Source organism: Rattus rattus, chromosome 8 (genome assembly GCF_011064425.1).
Source record: "Rattus rattus isolate New Zealand chromosome 8, Rrattus_CSIRO_v1, whole genome shotgun sequence".
In the NCBI taxonomy this organism is placed as follows: Eukaryota; Metazoa; Chordata; class Mammalia; order Rodentia; family Muridae; genus Rattus; species Rattus rattus.
Window position 1 is genome coordinate 87,665,431 of NC_046161.1, and position 18,949 is coordinate 87,684,379.

Here is an 18,949-nt window from a genome sequence, read left to right on the forward strand (position 1 = left end):
CAAACACAACCAGTCATCACAGCAAAACCCAATTTAAGGCAAAGATTAAATATTGATTCATGTAACTGAAAATAGAGTTCTCTGGCTTTAAATATCTCTAGATTGAGAGGATTAAAGAATGGCATCATATGGGTTGGGGATTTAGCTCAGTGGTAGAGCGCTTGCCTAGCAAGCCCAAGGCCCTGGGTTCGATCCCCAGCACCAAAAAAAAAAAAAAAAAAAAAAAAAAAAAAAAAAAAAAAGAATGGCATCATATAATCTGTGTGTGTGTGTGTGTGTGTGTGTGTGTGTGTGTGTGTGTGTCCCTGTGTGTGGCACAGTCCCATCTTTTGGCAGTATATATGGTAGCATAATGGCTTACATGGGTCCTGTAGTACCATTTTATAAGAAAATAAGAAACTTTCAATTTTTTTGCTAATCAATTTTAAATTCCACAGAGACAGTTTGATTACTCTGCTTGGCTCACAGATCTAAACAGTATGTGGAAGGAAATGGGATGTAAGTGTGAGGCCTGGGCCAGGAGCCTCTCCTATTAATTCTCGTACCAGAATTACACAGGATACAGGATGGACCCTTTTGCAAAGGGAGTGAGATAAGGTACTGACATATATTCTCTTTATCTCTCCAATTAGTGCTTACTATCCAATAAGTCCTCTAGACTGAAAATTTAGGTATATTCCATTTTAAGTTTACATAGTATACAAAAGAGATTTTTCTTTTTGAAAAAAAAAATTTTTTTTTGAGACATGGTCTTACTATCTGGCCAGACCAACCTCTCAAACTCACAAGTCTTTCTGCAGCAGTGTTCTAAATGCTGAGATTACAGATATGTAACAACATGTCTGTCTCACAAAAGAGAATTTGAAATATAATCTAAGGTGTACTATTTTTTGCTTTGTCAATGAATTTTTTATATATTCTGTAATTTTTTTTACAGAAAATAGAAAAGACAAAGAAAAAAATTAGACAGTAGATTATTAGCACGATTTTGTTTAGGAAGATGTCCGGTGTATATATAAATGCACAGTGTTTACACATTTATCAACCAAAATTTATCAAATAAAATGAAGTCATAAACCCCGTAATGAGTACTTCTGCTTACTTTTGTTACTTCTGTAACATTTTTTTTTTTTTTTTTTTGTTCTTTTTTTTTTTTTCCGGAGCTGGGGACCGAACCCAGGGCCTTGCGCTTCCTAGGCAAGCGCCTACCACTGAGCTAAATCCCCAACCCCTTCTGTAACATTTTTAAGAGGCTATTTTATATTACCCATGGTATGGATAATATATCAGTTTCTTAATATTAGTCATAGTTTTCCCATTTTTAAATGTTTTTATTTTTTCCTTTACAAATTTTTAAACTTTATGATTGAGTATATCTGTATTAATTGAGTATATGGGTAATTAATTGAGTAATTAATTGTGCGTGCGTGTGTGTGTGTGTGTGTGTGTGTGTGTGTGTGTGTGTGTGTGTGTGTAGGTGTAGGCATTCACATAGCTATAGGGTGCTTGTGCAAGTCAGAGGATAACTTTTTTGGGAATTGGTTCTCTCTTTCCAATGTGGCTGCCAGGATTGAATTCAGGTCACCAGGCTTGCGTGAAGTGGGTTTCCCTGTTGAACCATCTCTCTGGCCATATTTGTAATTTGAAGTAGGGTCTAAAGTAGCCCAGGCTTGCTGCACTGCATGCTGGATCGCATGCTGCTTCTGCTCACAGACCCTCAGGTGAGTGTCAGGTAGTGAAGCGTTTCGATTTGAGATGGGATCTCACTATGCAGCTTAGGCTGGGCTTGAGCTCATGGCAGTTGTCTTGCTCCAGTCTTCCAGTGGGTAGGATTATAGTGGGAGCCATTGGCCTTTAATTTTTAGAACAAGATATTGCTGTGGCTTAGATCATGATCTACCCTCTCCCAGAACTCACTTTCCTGCTTCTCACTTTTTAGGGATTATAGTATAGGTAAACACCCCACACTTGAGTTCGGACATTTTTGTTCTCTTTTGCTCATTTGTCAGATTATTTCTATCAGACAGACATCTTTGAAAATTACTAAATCATATTACTGAGTATATGATCTTTTTCCAGACATTATTTTTCTCCCATTTTTGAGTAGCAGTAGAGATTGAATGTTGAATCTCATTCATGTGAGGCAAGCACTTTATTACTGAACTATATTTTCAGTTCTAAGAGCCTTTCAAAACATTGCTGAATGGTGTTTTCTAAAGACTGCATATTTACTTACTTACTAGTAATATATGAGAATGACATTTCTCTTATGTTTATACTTAAATGTCAGTACACACACACACACACACACACACACACACACACACACACACACACATATCTCCTTTTCCTTTGTTAAATATAATGAAAGGATTTGAGTATGTTGAAGGGGCAGTGAGTCCAGAAGTAGCAAGAGTACTATCTACAGGTTTTTATTTTTAATGTTTGCCATTCTAACCAGCAAAAAATTGTATGTGGTTTCTTTCTCATTACTAGTTAGGTTAAACTAACATTCTATGCATTTATTGGTTATCTCCATATCTGTTTGGAAATTGCATATGTTGAAGCTAGAAGCTATTGGCATTTGAGTAATAACTAAAACAAATATTACTTGACCATAAACAAATATACACAATTGTTTGATATAAAATATTCAGGTATGTTATTTATATATTTCCTGGGTTTTTTTTTTTTTTTTTAATTTTAGTTTTTTTGAGACAGGGTTTCTCTTTGTAGTCTTGCTGTCCTGGAACTTACTTTGTAGTCCTGGCTGTCCTCAAATTTACAGAGATCCACCTGCCTTTGCCTCCTGAGAGCCACCATCACATTCCAAAATCATCTTTCCTATGAAAGTTAGAGTTTACTTTTATGTACAGATCATCTCATTTGAATTGTTTTTCAAGTTATATCAGAAATATTAAATATTGGTACAGTTCATAATATTTTTATTTATGATTGGATTGTTAAAAAATAAGGTTATTTATATTTAGCATACATTTAGTGACTGTTTACAGATGGTAGTACAGCATTGGAATACCCAGATATCATTTCATATATATTTATTTTACATCATATTTTATACCTTAAACCAATTAAACTTATTTAAATTAATTAAGAAAATTTATAGTGAAATACCTAGGGAGAAGATATCTCTTATCTGATTAGACTAAAAGTATGACATGAATTATGAGGGTTTTTCTTTTCCCTCTTGCTCAAGGAAATATTCTTTTGGGGTGGTTGTTGTTGTTGTTGGTGGTGGTGGTGGTGCTGCTGCTGCTGCTGGTCAGAGATCTCACTGTGTAGCTTAGGCTGTCCTGGAATTTACTATGTATTCAAGGTTGGCCTTGATCTTGGGTTTCTCCCAGGTCAGTCTCTCAAATGCTGGGATCACAGACATGTATCACCATACCCACTTTAGTTCCTTTTTTATTATAATTAATACATTTTAAGATTTACTTTTACTGGTTGTGTGTGTGTGTGTGTGTGTGTGTGTGTGTGTGTGTGTGTGTGTGTACACATGACTATATATGTGTGTGCGTACACATGTTGTGGAGATGTGAAGACTAGGTTGATGGATTATAGGAGGTCATCATGTTGTGGAGATGTGAAGACTAGGTCGATGGATTATAGGAGGTCATCATGTTGTGGAGATGTGAAGACTAGGTCGATGGATTATAGGAGGTCATCATGTTGTGGAGATGTGAAGACTAGGTCGATGGATTATAGGAGGTCATCATGTTGTGGAGATGTGAAGACTAGGTCGATGGATTATAGGAGGTCATCAGCTCCACCATCTTGAATGCTGGGAAGCAAATCTGATCTCTGCAAGAGCATCGATCGATTGCCTTTGATCACTCTCTCCAACCCTATAATTCCTTATTTATTTGCTTGCTTGTTTGTTTGAAACAGGATCTCACTATCCTTGGCTAGCCTGGAACTTGATAGAGTATTCCTCCACTGCTGAAATGAGCTAATTCATGCCAGATTAGATTAGATTAAAGGGAGGTTTACTGAAAAGCTGCTTTTCGGTGATTTTACTGGCCCCAAGGATTGAGGTCAAAGGAGTTGCCAATGTGAAAGAGGGGTAGGAAGAGGAGAAGAGAATTGGAGAGAAAGGGCATAAGGGCCCAAGGACAGAGAAACTCAGGCAGGCAGGCAGGCGGGCAGGCAGACAGACAGACAAACAGGATCAGACAGACAGAGACAGAGATGCCTAATTGTCTGGATTATATAGGGAGGAACCTCTGGGTCTTTGGCAGTAATTTTAGGAACTTTAGATTAAAATACATTCTTTCTAAGATAATACTTAGGCTGTCATAGTGAGACTCAGTTGACCTTTATCTAATTTTTTAACTGTAGAGTTAAGGTATGGGTGTACAGTTTGTGGATGTGTCTGCTGTTTACCCTGCAGAAACTGGCACAAAGAGCAGGTGTTAAAACCTAACAGAAACAGTAACTGAGGTCTCTACTGTGAACATGTGGTTTTTGTTGAGGTTTGTTTTTAACCGTTATTTTTATAAAATAAGAAAAATGTAAAATGACTCTCCTGAAGTTATTATATGTATTAAATGGTTCCATATTAACCAGGGGATGAATATATTTAAAAGATGTCTGTCATTTTTGCTTTCTTTTCAAAGTAGGACTGACTAAAGCTTTGTCTTCTCTTTGAAGTAGAAGCACTTGCTTACAGTGCCGGGTGGGCTTCTTAGTACTGACAGCACATGAGAGTATCAGGAGAGCCATGATGGAGCTGTTGGTTGCACTTTTGGTTTTTAAGGCTAACTAAACTTAAATCTCAGTGCAAAGTATCCACACCATTACACAGAATTGAGAAGCTAGTTTCTAGGCATGTCAGTGTCAGTTTCTGTCATAAAACTTTGATTTTTAAGTACCATTTATCTATTACATCAGAATTACTTGACTGTGTAAAATGTACATAGAAATATTTTGGTAAAAAGAAACTTCACTTAGTAAAGGATTTTAACCACTGACTAATGAAACCGTTAGCTCTTAAACTATTAAATTATAATGGACCAAGTATGTGTTTATGGAGGATATATAATGTAAAACATTGCATAGTTTTTAAAAATGGTCCATCGTGGGTCTAGAGAGATGACTCCGTAGTTAAGAGAACTGGCTGCTCTTCTAGAACTCTTAGGTTTGATTCCAGCACCCCCGTGGCAGCTTACAACTGTCTGTAACAACAATTCCAAAGGATCTGATGCTCTCTCCTCTGTGGGCACCAGGCACTCAGGGTTCATAGACATGCACGCAGGCAAAATACCCATACACGTAAAATAATAAAAACTTACTAAAGCCAGGGCTACAAAGTTTCAAAGCTTTGTGTTCCTTTAAATTTAAGTATTAAGTTACGATTTGCAGCACAGTGATGTTCATTGTTGTATTATATACTTGTAATTCGTTATGTTCCTATGGCTGCTTTCTCACTGCCACCTCAGAGAATCTTCCTAATACATTTTCATGGTCTCTCTGCCTTCCCTCCCTTCCTTCCCCCCTCCCTTTTCCTTCCTCTCCCCCTCTTCCCCTCTCCCTCTCCCCCTCTTCCCCTCTCCTTCTCCCCCTTACTCTTCCCTCTCATTCCTTTGACTCCCCTCCCCTCTAGTCTCTTTGGGACCCCTGACTGGGATTGGAAATCCCACCCTATTCTCTTCTGGAAAACAATTTTTACATAACATTGAGACCAGAGATGCTTGACCTTGCAACCAGATGTCTGGGCCTAGAAATCAGCATCTGAATACATGGTGCACAAAACCATCCCCCAACATTATTCTTGTTTGAGAGGAGGGCAGTACTGGGAATTGAACCCAGAGACTTGGAGTCAAAGCCTGCTGAGCTATACACCAACACAGATTAATATTAACTTAGATCTACTCACTAAATAGACTCATGCACACACACAACACACCATAAAGAGTAAGGATTTGTTAACTGCATGATTGCAGTGATTATTTAATAATATAGAAATGGGCTGGGCAGCGGTGGTGCACGCCTTCAATCCCAGCACACGGGAGGCAGAGACTGGCGATCTCTGAGTTTGAGGCCAGCCTGGTCTACAAGGGAGTTCCAGGACAGCCAGGGCTATAGAGAAACCCTGTCTCAAAAACAACAACAACAACAACAACAACATCATCATCATCATCATCATCATCATCATCATCATCATCGGCTGGAGAGATGAGTCAGTGGTTGCTCTTCCAGAAGACCCAGGTTCAATTCTCAGCACCCACATGGTAGTTCACAACTGTCTGTAACTACAGTTTCTAGGAATCTGGTGCCCTCATACATACTTGTAGGCAAAACAGCCACGTACATAAATAAAAAAATTAAAAAAAAATGTAGACATGTATCCAAACATCAAGATAAGGATCAATAATTCGAGACCATATGAGTTTTATTACAGTAAAACTTTTAAATATATCTTTGAAAAGTTTTGAGGTATCAAATTACAAATTTGAAATGTTGAAAGTTTGCAGAATATTCCAGGTTTATACTGTAAGATTACAACTCTTTAGTGTATAACACTGTAATATATAGTAATAGTGGGTCCATGTATTAGAGCTTGCTTTGAGCTAAGTCGTTTTTGTATGTTTGATTTTTGTTTTTCCCTCTACACAAGGTTTCTCTTTGTGTAGCTCTGTCTGTCCTGTAGACCAGGACTTAGATATTGAGCTAAATGAAAAAGATATTTTGTGTGTATGTGGGAGACTGTCTGCATTCCAGGGTGTATTGTGGAGGTCAGAGGACAACTTGGAGGGACTTATCTCCTTTTTTACCTTCATGTGGCTTTGAGTTTGAACTCAGATCTTCAGGCTGGTTCAACAAGCACCTTATCTACTGAGTCATCTTAATGGCCCATGTGCCCTGTTTTCGAAATGGGGATTCCCCTAGGCTCTGAACCAAATTTTTAACATTTTGATGAAAATCACGAGTAGTCATGCATTCCTATAATTTCAGCGTTCTCGAGATAGAGGAAGGAGGAGGATTAGAAAATTAATCCTCAGCTATATAGTTTGAGGCCAGCCCGGGTATATGATGCCCTGTATCCAAAACAAAAATCAAATTAGTTCTTATGATGATACTTGCTTTTTATCTATGACACAGGTAGCCCTGTAAATATCGTATTAAGTGAGTAAACCGTCTGGAGGGAGATTATAAACTCGGTTGCTGCACAGACTGCTGACACAGGACTAGTCCTAAGTTGACACAGACTGAAGAGGATGTGCCATTGCTGTGCTGTGTGCTTTGCATACCCAGCTCCTTGCGTCTTTCTGACAACCAGGATCGTCAAGAACTGGCAGCACATTCTAATTTGCCAATTTCTAACTCGAATGGCTTGACCAAGGCACACAGCAGTGGGCTTTATAAGCCAGTGGGGATCCAGATAAATGGACTTGAGGCTGCTGTCCTTACACTTAGACCATCTGTGGTACTTATGTGGTAGTTCTTAAAAGCATGGTGGAAGTGATGAAGAACATCAGAAATTAAGAACAGCGATGAGGATATAATTTTATAATCTTTATTTTTATAGTGCTAGAGAGCAAATCAGGGCATTGCACATGCTAGGCGAGTGTTCTGCTGCTAAGCCAAGCCCCTGCCCTAGGGAGGGAAGTGTGATTTATCTGTTGGCAGCTGCCATATTACTTGCCTTCAAAATATTTAGAAAATTTGTGGGTTTTTGATTTAACTCATAAGTAGCATTCCATTAATTTTTAATCTTAAGTTTTCCCATTTCAAGCAACATGGCAACATTTTCTTTTTAGTAATATATTCCTATGGATGATATAATTAATTTATTTCATAAGACTAATATTTGATACAGACTTTTGGTAGAAAATATAAAATATTTTATTAAATAGCTCTATAATACTTCTGATCCAAGTATTAATTTTTTTTTTTATTCAGGTTGGTTTGACATCCACAAATGCAGAACTGAGGGGCTTTATAGATCAGAATTTCAGTCCAACAAAAGGTAAGGATTACTGAATAAAAATTTTCTGTATTTAATTTTTTTGCAGTTCTCCTATAACATCTGCAATTATAAGAATTCCGCTGTATATAATAGTTACATAATGTTGGGATGTTATCACATACCAAGTCATGAATGTCAATTGTCTCTAAGAGGTGGAAGGCCTTTGTGTTCAATTTTTCTCTATCTCCTTCCTTAGAAGTCTCAAAGCCCCTTAACCAGTGATCTTATGCCTGTTGACACTGTTTTAAATCTACTTTTTCTGTATATGGTAGCACATGGCTATAGTTCTAATGCTCCTGGAGCTGAGCCAGGAGGATTGCTATGAGTTTGAGACCAGTGTGGGCTTTATATTGAGTTTCAGGCTAGCCTGAACTGTTAGTGAGCCTTTGTCTCAAAAACAAAACAAAACTGGGTGGGAGTTAAAGGCCCCTGTGGGCCACCTTTCTCACTGTAGTTATTTCCCACTGAGGAGGGAAAGGAAGGAAAGATGTTTCCTTCAGAGGTGTAGTGCCCATGCTCCTGAAGCAACCTTAATGAAAGCTATGGATCACCAAAAACTAAAGCATAAAACAAAAGCATGAAACTAGGAAGAAGGTTACTTGGAAAGGGAAAGAGATTAGAAGAGGTAGGAGGGAGATAAATGAGGGTGACAGGGAGACAGATGTTGTTGACATACATTGTATACATGTGTAAATTGTCACAATGAAATACATCAGTATGTATAATTAATATTAGACATTTAAAAATTAAAAACTTTCCCTCAGTTTTCTACTTTGAAGTTGTTTAAGTTGTAAGAAAATGAAGTAGAAATTTAGTATATGTGTGATTTCTTTCTTTTTTTTTTTTTTTTTTTTTCTTTTTTTTTTGGAGCTGAGGACCAAACCCAGGGCTTGCGCTTTGCTAGGCAGGCGCCTACCACTGAGCTAAATCCCCAACCCCTATATGTGTTTTCTAACAGATATATTTCTGTAATCCATGACTTACTGGGTACTTTAATATCAGAAATCTGACTCACCAACCTGAGAACTTCCAGGAAAACTGGCAACATAATTATATACATTTTTTTCTATGATACCTCTTAGAAGGTAGGCATGTGGTGAAATATTTATGGATGAAATGATAGAATGCAGCTGGATTCAGAATAATCTCCTGTGAGGAGGTTGGAGTTTATGGGCATTACAGATACAGTGATATTTCTTATAAGGTGGTTGCGTACTCAGAGTGGGTAATGTCTGTGTGGGGCTTCATTATTTCTCTTTCCTGCTTTGTAAACGTCTGACATTTCCCATTGTACAGGGAAAGAACAAAATATTTGCCACCGTATTCCAGTTTGGAGGAAACATCAGCTTCTTTAAAAGATTTTGTTTACTGTCTGAGATGTGCCATGGAGGATACTGAAGTCTATACTTCGCATAAAAATTATCTAGCTTAGTAAATAATATTAATAGTCGTAGGAGTTACTCTGAGAGGTTATATGTTACTAAAGTATTTGAGAAATACTTTAAGTTTTGGTGCTTTTCACTCCCCCCCCCCAGGATGTCAGACACAGAAAATGATAGTATAACCATTACTAGTTATTTATTGAATGTGTTAGGGCTAAACAAAAGGACTGTTAAAGGTCATAGGTATGATACCCGGGAGCTATAGCCACCCCAAGCCATAGGTGGAAGGAAATCAGTATCTTCTTTGCTTGTTTGGTTGGTTGGTTTTTTGAGATTTTGTGTGTGTGTGTGTGTGTGTGTGTGTGTGTGTGTGTGTGTGTGTGTGTAACCCTGGCCATCCTGGAACTCACCCTGTAAACCAGTCTGGCCTGGAATTCACAGAGATCTGCCTGTGTCTGCCTCCCAAGTGCTGGGATTAAAAATGTGTCCCATCGCCACCCAGCTAGGAGACACTCTTACAGCAGGTTCCCTGGTCCTCTGACTCTTAAGATGTTTCTGTCCCCTCTTCCATGACGTCCTGAGCCTTGGGTGCAGGAGTTGTGTTGGATGTGTATCTACTGATACTCTGCGTCCCACAGTTAGTTATTTTCTGCTTGTTAACCTGTGTGTGTGTGTGTGTGTGTGTGTGTGTGTGTGTGTGTGTGTGTGTGTGTGTGTAATGGTCTCAGCTGCAAAGAGGAGCTTCTTTGATGAGAGGCACTCTTATCTGTGGGTATAAGGGTAAGTTTTGAATGTAGGTAGGAATTATGCTGGCTTAGTAAACTGGTGGTTGTAGTTTTCTTCTGAAGTCCATGGTTTCATTAGCTGTGGGTAGTAATCAGACTTGAAGTCAAGCACTTTGACTTGCTGAGCCATTTTACCAGCCCCCAACAACTCAAATCTTAATTTCATTTTTTGCTGAGTTTTTTTTTTTCCCTTTGAGGTAGGCTCTTACTAGATAGTCTAGTCTAGCCTGAAATTTGCTACATCATTGTTGTTAGTCAAGATTCTCTAACCTGTAAGTTTATCTATCCCAATTACGATTCTGGAACTGGGTAAATGACCACAGGATGAGTTCAGGGCAACTGGACCTACTGTGAGTTGGACTTTAGCCACGATGTTTCTTGGGATGGCCCAGTATCAGTGTTAATTCAGAACCAGTTCCAATAGGCCCCAGAAAGTCTGTTTTCTATTTCCCAGTTGTATAGTTACCCTTGGTAAAGGCCTAGGTCCCTCTGGGGAAGGACTGTAGAAAGGATAACAATAAAACTTCTAGGTGCTTTATCATTCTTCCTCAGGGGAACCTGGCTGTCCCTTCTTCATTCAAGGGCAAATTGGCTCAAATCTGGAAATGGGTTCACAAGCCAAGATTACCTTTTGCCGGGCTGGAGAGATGGCTCAGTGGTTAAGAGCACTGACTGCTCTTCCAGAGGTCATGAGTTCAATTCCCAGCAACCACATGGTGGCTCACAACCATCTGTAATGAGATCTGGTGCCCTCTTCTGGCCTTCAGTCACATATGCAGGCAGAATGCTGTATATAATATAAATAAATAAATCTAAAAAAAAAAAAAAAGATTACTTTTTGCCATGATCCAATGTAGCCTTTCTTTCATTTGTCTGAATTTTCCTGCTTATATAGGTCAAACAAAAATTCAGTAGGCTTTTTTTTTTTTAATCTATTTCATGCCTGAAAATACCATGACTGATTACCGGTGTCAGAGGTCTGTATGAGTCATGCTACCATAAAATTCACTTTGCTTGTGCTGACCACTACAGTTCAGGCCATTATGAACACGGCCTTGTCTGACCTGCCCGTTAGAATAACCACCTTGCTGTTGGTGATGCAGTGCTGCCACCTGGTCCCTACTACTCAAGCCCAGTTAAACCCATTGTGTTGAATTCATTCAACCAAGCAGAAGTTTGGTGCACGGAAAAGGGCAACAACAAAGCTCTTCAGATGTGCCGGTGCCCTCTCACCTTCTGCATCTTATAGGATTAGTAAAGAACATGTATGTCTGCTGGGCCTTCCCACTGTGGAGGATTGGGATTTATACAGAGAACCCACTCTAGCATTGCAATTTCCACAGCTTTAGAAATCTCTTCATCAATTTATTAAGTCAAGGGATATCAGGCATCTTTAGTTTCTTTTCAGTAGGACATCTTTTGACAAATGCTTCAGCTAACTATTCATACAAACCTTTAAACCCCCCCCCCCTTTTTTTTTTTAGCTGTCCGAGCTTCTGTATTAAACCTAGAATCTCCACTGAGAGGACTCATATCAATAAACTCACTTGATCCTGTTTTCTATTTCTTCCATCATTATCCCAAACACTAAAATACATTCCCATATACATTCCACAGACTTGTGCTTAAATGAATTAGCAGGCTCATTAAGCTCTATGGTAGTGTAGCATACCTCCTCATGGACTACACTTTATACTTTCCCTCTGGAGCCTGCTTAACCTTAAGTCTGGTATATAGGTCTACAGGCAACAATTGGTGGGCCCTGAGGAACATCAGTGTTGTCTTGCCTGGCATTTATTCAGAGAAAGTCACTGCTGGTTTAGCAAACAATGTAGGATTAATTACCTCAGTTAAAGGTGAAAGTGGCAATATTTCAGGAGATGGGGTGTGAGTATATCTTTTGCTGAAGGTAAATAGACTACTTCAGGTGAGATAAACCCTTGAGAATCTGAGGGTTTAAAGTTCTCAGCTTCAATAGCGTCCTCCCATACGTTCACATCCCAAATTACAGGACCTCATTTTTAATAATTAATGCTCTTAACTTTAACTGCTGTCACCTCCGGAGCTGGGACTTGAAGTTTTGCTGTAATTCAACCAACCTTATAACGAGAGCTTTGGTTTGTTTTACCACAAGTTGAGCTCTGTGGCTGCTGGAGAGAAGATTCTCTTCCAAGGCACACTTAGAAAACTTTAGACTGTTTATAGCATCTGACGCTGGTCAGTTTTGTTACTAAGTTCACTGTTGCCCTTCACCATATTCTGAGAATCTAGATGTTGGTTAATTTTTTATCACAGAGCTCGTTCTTTTCTCTGATCAGTTTATCCAGAGATGCTAGGAGCAACCAGGCAGTAGCAGCAGCATTTTCCTTGTTTTTCTACAACTTGTCAAAAGTTTTATAGACATAGTCACCAAATCTGTTGCCTCTCACAGTCGGTGAGTCAGTATAATCCAATGCCTCTGTCTCACTAAGTTTGTAAAACTTTTAGTGCTCTCCGAGCATGCAGGAGAGCTTAAGTAACTGTAGTTGTTGGCAAATTGGAAAGCCAAATACTTAAGATATTCATCCTCTGTTATTCTAGAACCACTACTGGTACTAAAATCTGTATTCTCTAGAGTAACAACTTACAGAACGAATCTCTCTTTAGAAAGGGGATTTATTAGAATGACTTCCAGGCTGTGATCCTGTAAGTCCAGCAATGACTGCCTTTGAACAGGAGTTCCAACAATCCAATACTTGTTCAGTCCACGAGGCTGAATGTCTCAGTTGCTCCTCAGTATACTCTGGAATCCCAAAGAAGTAGGCCCTAGTGCTAGTGAAGGGGTGGACTTGCTAGTGAGGACCAGAGCAGGCAGGCAGAGCACTGAAGCTTCCTTCTGTGACGTTTATGTGGGCTTCCAGCGGAGGTGGGGCTCAGATTGGAAGTGAGTCCTCACACCGCAAAAGATCTGGAATAAATGTGTGTCCTCCTACCTCAAAGATCCAGATTGGAAGTAGACCTAACAGCCATCCCAATCACCTGGACTGGCTTTGAACTCACATTTTTTTTTTCTGCTTCTGCTTCCTAAGTGAGGAGATCATAGGGCATGTGCTACCATATCTAGCTTCATTTAGTTTATGAAACATTTTAATTTTATTTGGGCTACTTGGAATTCGCCTTATGCATGTATGGTTTGGGACTCAGTCAAAGGATGGGCATTTTATACCCAGAAGCTGAAGAATTTCTTCTGATTGGGTCTCTTTCCCCATTTTCTGCTCTCATTTTTTATCACACGTATTTGTCTAAACTTCTATTTTATAGTTTTTTGACACAGGGACATTGTATTTTTTATGGAAGTTTAGCAGAGTATATAGATTGGTACTTTTAGTTAAAAACCATAAAATATGGTGGATTTACTATATTTTTGTTGTTTGATCAAGCATTACTCTGTTGATCTCTCTATAACTTTTAGAAAACAAAAAAAAATATTTTCTGGGGAGTTTCTAGTTACCTGCAATAGGATTGTTCCGTGTTGGGTCAGCCTCACGTGTGTGTGAGGGATGTCTCTGCAAACACCAATGCCAGCAGAGTAACAATCCACATGAGGCAAGAAGGAAGTCTTGTCCAGCGTGACCCAGTAGCCTGTGTTGGTTCAAACCAAGGATCTGACACTGGGCAGTTTGTTTTAACCATATTTAATTACAGTACAATTTAGAAAAAGAAAGTTTCCTGGTACACAATCCCATGTGTGCAGTAAAGCCTAAGACATAATTACATTGAGACTCATTTAAAAGTTCATGCATTTCTTCCATTAAGGTGGGTTCTGGTGATAGACTTCATATGTTATCCTAAGGACCTGGGGAAGATCTGGTGTGGTCTCAGTCATACAGACAGTAAGTAGTCATCTAGGCTATTAATCACCTCTGGTTCTGTTTGTAAGACTCTGGGGAAAACAGCTGTGGCCTCAGTCATAAGATAGTTCAGAGGTTACTAGCTATTAACCACATCCATTTCCAACCTCTGGGCAAGTGACAGGGCACACATCTCTTCCATTGGAGAGCCTCTGACATTCCTGGTTTCCCTAGGGCTTATGTATGATCACAAGGGATTTGTGCCTTTTATACTCAAGGACCGAGTACCTACTAGTTTCTCAGTTTCTCAGTGTGATTTAGCTGTTACTATTTTAAAGCTTATTTAATAAATTCTTCTGTGGGCATATATACACATAGTACAAACATACATACATACATACATACATACATACATACATACATACTCACTCACTCACTGTGTTCTGTTCCTCTTGAGAACCCTATCTAAAACAACCATGTTTTTCTCATCATTAAATATTGACCTACCATGTGATTCTGTAGTTTTCCCAATTGTCAAAATATGGTTCTTATACTTGAAAACACTAGGAACAAATGTAATGTGATTGTAACTGTATAAAATGACTGCAGACAAATACTTGAAAGAAATAGTTGTTTTACTTTTGTATATAGGAATTTTATCTTTTAAATTTTGCTTATATATTTTTAAATTATGTATTTAGTATATGTTCCTGGGTGCATTTGTGCCTTAGCATGTGTGTAGAGGTCAGAAAAGAGTCAGTTCTCTCCTTATTGTGGAGGCCCTGGGGCTTGAACTCAGGATGTCAGGTTTGGAAGCAAGTGGCCTGTCTGCCTGTCTGCTTGGCCAACCCGTCTTGCTGACACTCTTCCTCCCCTTACTGCTTCTTTTCTTTTTTCTGTTTTGTTTTTTGAAATGGTCATACTTGGAAGTCTTGGCTGGCCTCATCCTTGCCCTGTAAACCAGAATGGCCCTAGAGTTTCGGCGATCCTCCTGCCTTTGCCTGCTGTTTCTGGGATTACAGGTTTGAGCCACTATACTTGGCACTTTCATTTTGTTTTATTTTTGAGGTAACAGTCTCATTGGTTGGTGATCTACCCCTTTAATCCCAGCACTTGAGACTGATCTCTGTTAGTTCAAGGCCTATTAGTTCATTATGGTCTACAGAGCAAGATCCAGGACAACGAAGGCTGAATAAAAAGACCCTGTTTCAAAAAAACAAAACAAAAAAGAAAGAAAGCAACAGGTAGCGTCTTGCTGTGTAACCCCGGCTGATCTTGATCCAACCTCCAGAGCATTGGGGTTATGGGTATGAGCAACTGTACGATGTGGCTTTTGTTTTGTTTTATTTTTTAAAGATTTATTTATTTATTTTTCATGTATATGTGTACACTGTTGCTGTCTTCAGACACACCAGAAGAGGGCATCGAATCCCATTACAGATGGTTGTGAGCCACCATGTGCTTGCTAGGAATTGAACTCAGGATCTCTGGAAGAGCAGTCAGTGCTCTTAACCACTGAGCCATCTCTCCAGTGCAGCTTTTGTTTTTTTAAAATAGCATTTGACTTCGTTAGCAGTTTTTAAAAAAGATCTTAATTTTAGAGCCCTTTTAAGTGTATAGGAGATTATCAGAATAGTATGAGGGGGGTGGCAGGATAGCTCAAGAGTATGTGCAAGCTTGATGGCCTGAGTTCAGGCCTTAGAACCCATGAAAAGATGGAGGGAGAGAAATGACCGCACAGTTATCCTTTTATTCTGTCACCCACACACATGCACTAAGGCATGCATGTGCCCTCATCCATACATCATACACACATAAAAATGCCTTTGTTTTTTAGATACTGTAGGAGCCATTAACATGGCTGCTGGATAAGAGCACTCCCTATTCTCACGCAGTGTCCAGATTCAGTTTCTACCACATGGCAGCTCATAGTCATCCATAACCCCAATTCCAGAGGATTCCATGCTTTCTTCTGCTTGTATGGGCACCAGAAACTACACAATGCAGGCAAAACATGCATACCCATACATTTCGTAAAAGGTTTAAAAATGCTTTAAATAAAATAAAAAAGTAGTGTCTTAAGGTTGTTATTGCTGAGATGAAACACTATGACCAAAGCAACTTGGATAGGAAAGGGTTTATGCCTTACATGTCCATGTCACCCACTGTTCATCATGAAGGAACGTAGGACAGGAATTCAAACAGTGTAGGAGGCAGGAGCTGATGCAGAGGCCATGGAGAGGTGCTGCTTACCAGCTTGCTCAGCCTGCTTTCTTATATCGTCTAGGATTACCAGCCCAGTATGGCATGACCAACAATGGGCTGGGCCCTGCTACATCAGTGACTAATTAAGAAAGCCCTGGAGGCATTTTAAAAATTGATGTTCTCCTCCCATATGAATTTAACTCGTGTCAAGTTGACATAAAACTATTGGGTACAATTTACCATTTGTCAACTTGACACACACAAAAAAATCACCATTAAGCCACAACCTTTTTTCTTATTCATCCTCAAGATCTCTCATTAAAAACATAAATAACTTTAAAAGTTTTTTACAACCTTTACAATGTAAAAGTCTTTACAACTTCAATTCAATACAAATTCAAACAGATTAAAAGTTAAGTGCAGTCTGTCACCATGCAGAAGCCCCCTAGAGGCCCAGAGGTGAGCACCACAGTAAACAAATGTGTGGTAGGAGAGCAAGAGAAGCAAAATGGTCTGTGCAGTATGAAGAGAGGCAGAACTGGAGGTGTGAGGGTGGTGAGGAACAGCATGATGTGAGTAGTCTATGTGCCACTTGAGGCCATGGTGACATCTTGACCTATACTGACTGCTATAGAGAGCCATGTCTTGGTCTGTGGCCCAGCAGTGGCATGGGGCTGTGTTGATGTCTGTGGTCCATGTTACCATCAAAGATTATGAGGACATTCCTGGTCTGAGCTGCCGCTTGTGACCATGTTGATGTCTGAGGGGTGTGCCGAAATAGCCCAACCCCTCACCTGGGCAAAGTAGGATAGCTGGCTCTGGTGACAAGGGCACAGGAGAGCTGGCAGGCTGACAAATTCAGCTACTACTCAGGCCCAGATCCAGGGCTTTGACTTGGTCTACTCCAAAATCTATCCCATCGAAGAACTGCTGCTAGTCTGTGAAGGGACTGTTCCTGCAGAACCAAAGCTATAGGATCTCCATGACGCAGGGCAACAGCAGGATGTCTGAGAGGAGCCCCAGTGTCGATAGTGTAGCAGCAGCCAGAGGCCTCTAACCAGATTAATGACTCACTGTCATTAATGAACATTTGCAAGTAAAGCTGTTTGGGCAAAAGGGTGTACTGTGTGACACACTGTGACACACCACAGTTTCCACTCTAGAGATTTTTTCTTTTTTGAGGAGAGGGTGCAAGGGTGGGAATGGATATGGAGGAATGGGGAGATGACTGGGATTAGAATCCATGATGTGAAAGTCACAAAAAAAAATCAATAGTTTTTTTTAAGCAGTTCAGTCCCTTTAACATTTCAGTTTGTATAAAAGTCCAAAATCTTTTTTTCCCCCCTGAGGCTGTTTTTCTGTGTAGCCAAAATCTCTCAACAGTGGGCTCCTGTACAAATCAAAATTTAATATTTCAAGAGTGAAGAACCAGGACACCATCACACTCAGATCAACAGAAAACCACTCTCAACAGCATACAGAGCACCATGTTCAATGTCTGGGATTCACTCATGATCTTCTGGGATCCTCCAAAGGACTTGGGGTCACTTCTTCAGCTCTGCCCTCTGCAGCATACACAGCTTGTCTTCTAAGTAAGCTTGGGCTGCGGTTTTTGGTGATCTTCCCATAATACTGGCATCTTCAAAATGCTGGGATCTTTTACTGCAACTGTGCTGTACTGTCACCAATAGCTCCCTCTGTGGTGCTAAGCCTTAGCTTCTCTGTGTGCACACCCTCTTCCCACTCGAGTCCTTAATATCATTACCAGTGAAGCTGCCCCTTCACCAATGAAGCTCCAAGCCTCAGCTGCTCACCACAACTCCTTCATGCCTTCAAAACCAGGACCATCTAGGTGCCTCTTATACTATCAAGTTCAGCTGCTATTGCAAGGTACAACCTTGGCTACCTCCGGAACACATCTTACATGTGCTGAGATTTAGGAAACACTTAACAGATTTCACCTCAGTGATGCTGGTCTCTTCTTAATCACTGGTAATTTTTAGCTCCAGCAGACCAATGTCAGTTGTCCTAGTAAAAGAAGGGTTTTACTGTAGTGGTTCTGGTCTCCTATTAATCATGGCTGATTGTTCCACTCTAGCTGACCAGATAACCCAGAGTTTTCACACAAATGGCCTAGTGGCATCTTTGTTTTCCTCTGAAACTTACAAGCCAGGTCTCAATCATCTGCATTGCTCTCAACATTCTTGCCTCCCAAGCTTCACAAAGCTCTCAACACTCAGTGGCTTTTCTAGCCCAGATTTCCAAAGTCCTTGCACAGTCCTTTTCAAAATATGGTCAGGTTTATCTTGTCAATATACCATTGTGCTGGTACCAGTTTGCCTTAGTTCAGGACACTACTATACAATGATGAAATACCATGGTCAGAGCAGCTTGGGTAGGAAAGAGTTTGTTTGACTTACACTTGTATATCACTGTTCTTCATTGAAGGAAATATGGACAGCAACTCAAACAGGGCGGGAATGAGGAGGCAGGAGCTGATGCAGAGGCCGTGGAAGAATATTGCTTATTGACTTGTTCCTCACAATGGCTCAGCCTGCTTTCCTATAGCACCCAGGACCACCAGCTCAGGGGCAGAACCACTTACAGTGGGGTGGGTCCTCCCTCTTTAATGACTAATTAAGAAAAATGCCCTAGAGGCTTGCCTACAGCCTGGTCTTATGGAGACATTTTCCTAATTGAGATTTCCTTCTTTCAGATGACTTTAACTTGTGTTAATTTGACATAAAACTATCTAGT

General features: G+C 39.8%; 1 protein-coding gene across 6 annotated transcripts in view; it reads left to right on the forward strand.

Moving 5' to 3' along the window:
- The window catches only part of Tfdp2 (transcription factor Dp-2), a 133,936-nt gene that overhangs the window by 35,954 nt on the left and 79,033 nt on the right, over window positions 1–18,949 (forward strand). For 3 of the 6 annotated variants that reach the window (XM_032909994.1, XM_032909992.1, XM_032909993.1), the window contains exons 5-6: window positions 469–597; window positions 7,924–7,990. Coding sequence is in view for 3 of the 6 variants with exons in the window: in XM_032909989.1 (XP_032765880.1) it covers window positions 7,924–7,990 (67 nt within the window). In the remaining 3 variants the exon portion in view is untranslated. The remainder of the gene's footprint in view (window positions 1–468; window positions 598–7,923; window positions 7,991–18,949) is intronic. The other 3 variants (XM_032909989.1, XM_032909991.1, XM_032909990.1) reach the window with 1 other exon arrangement.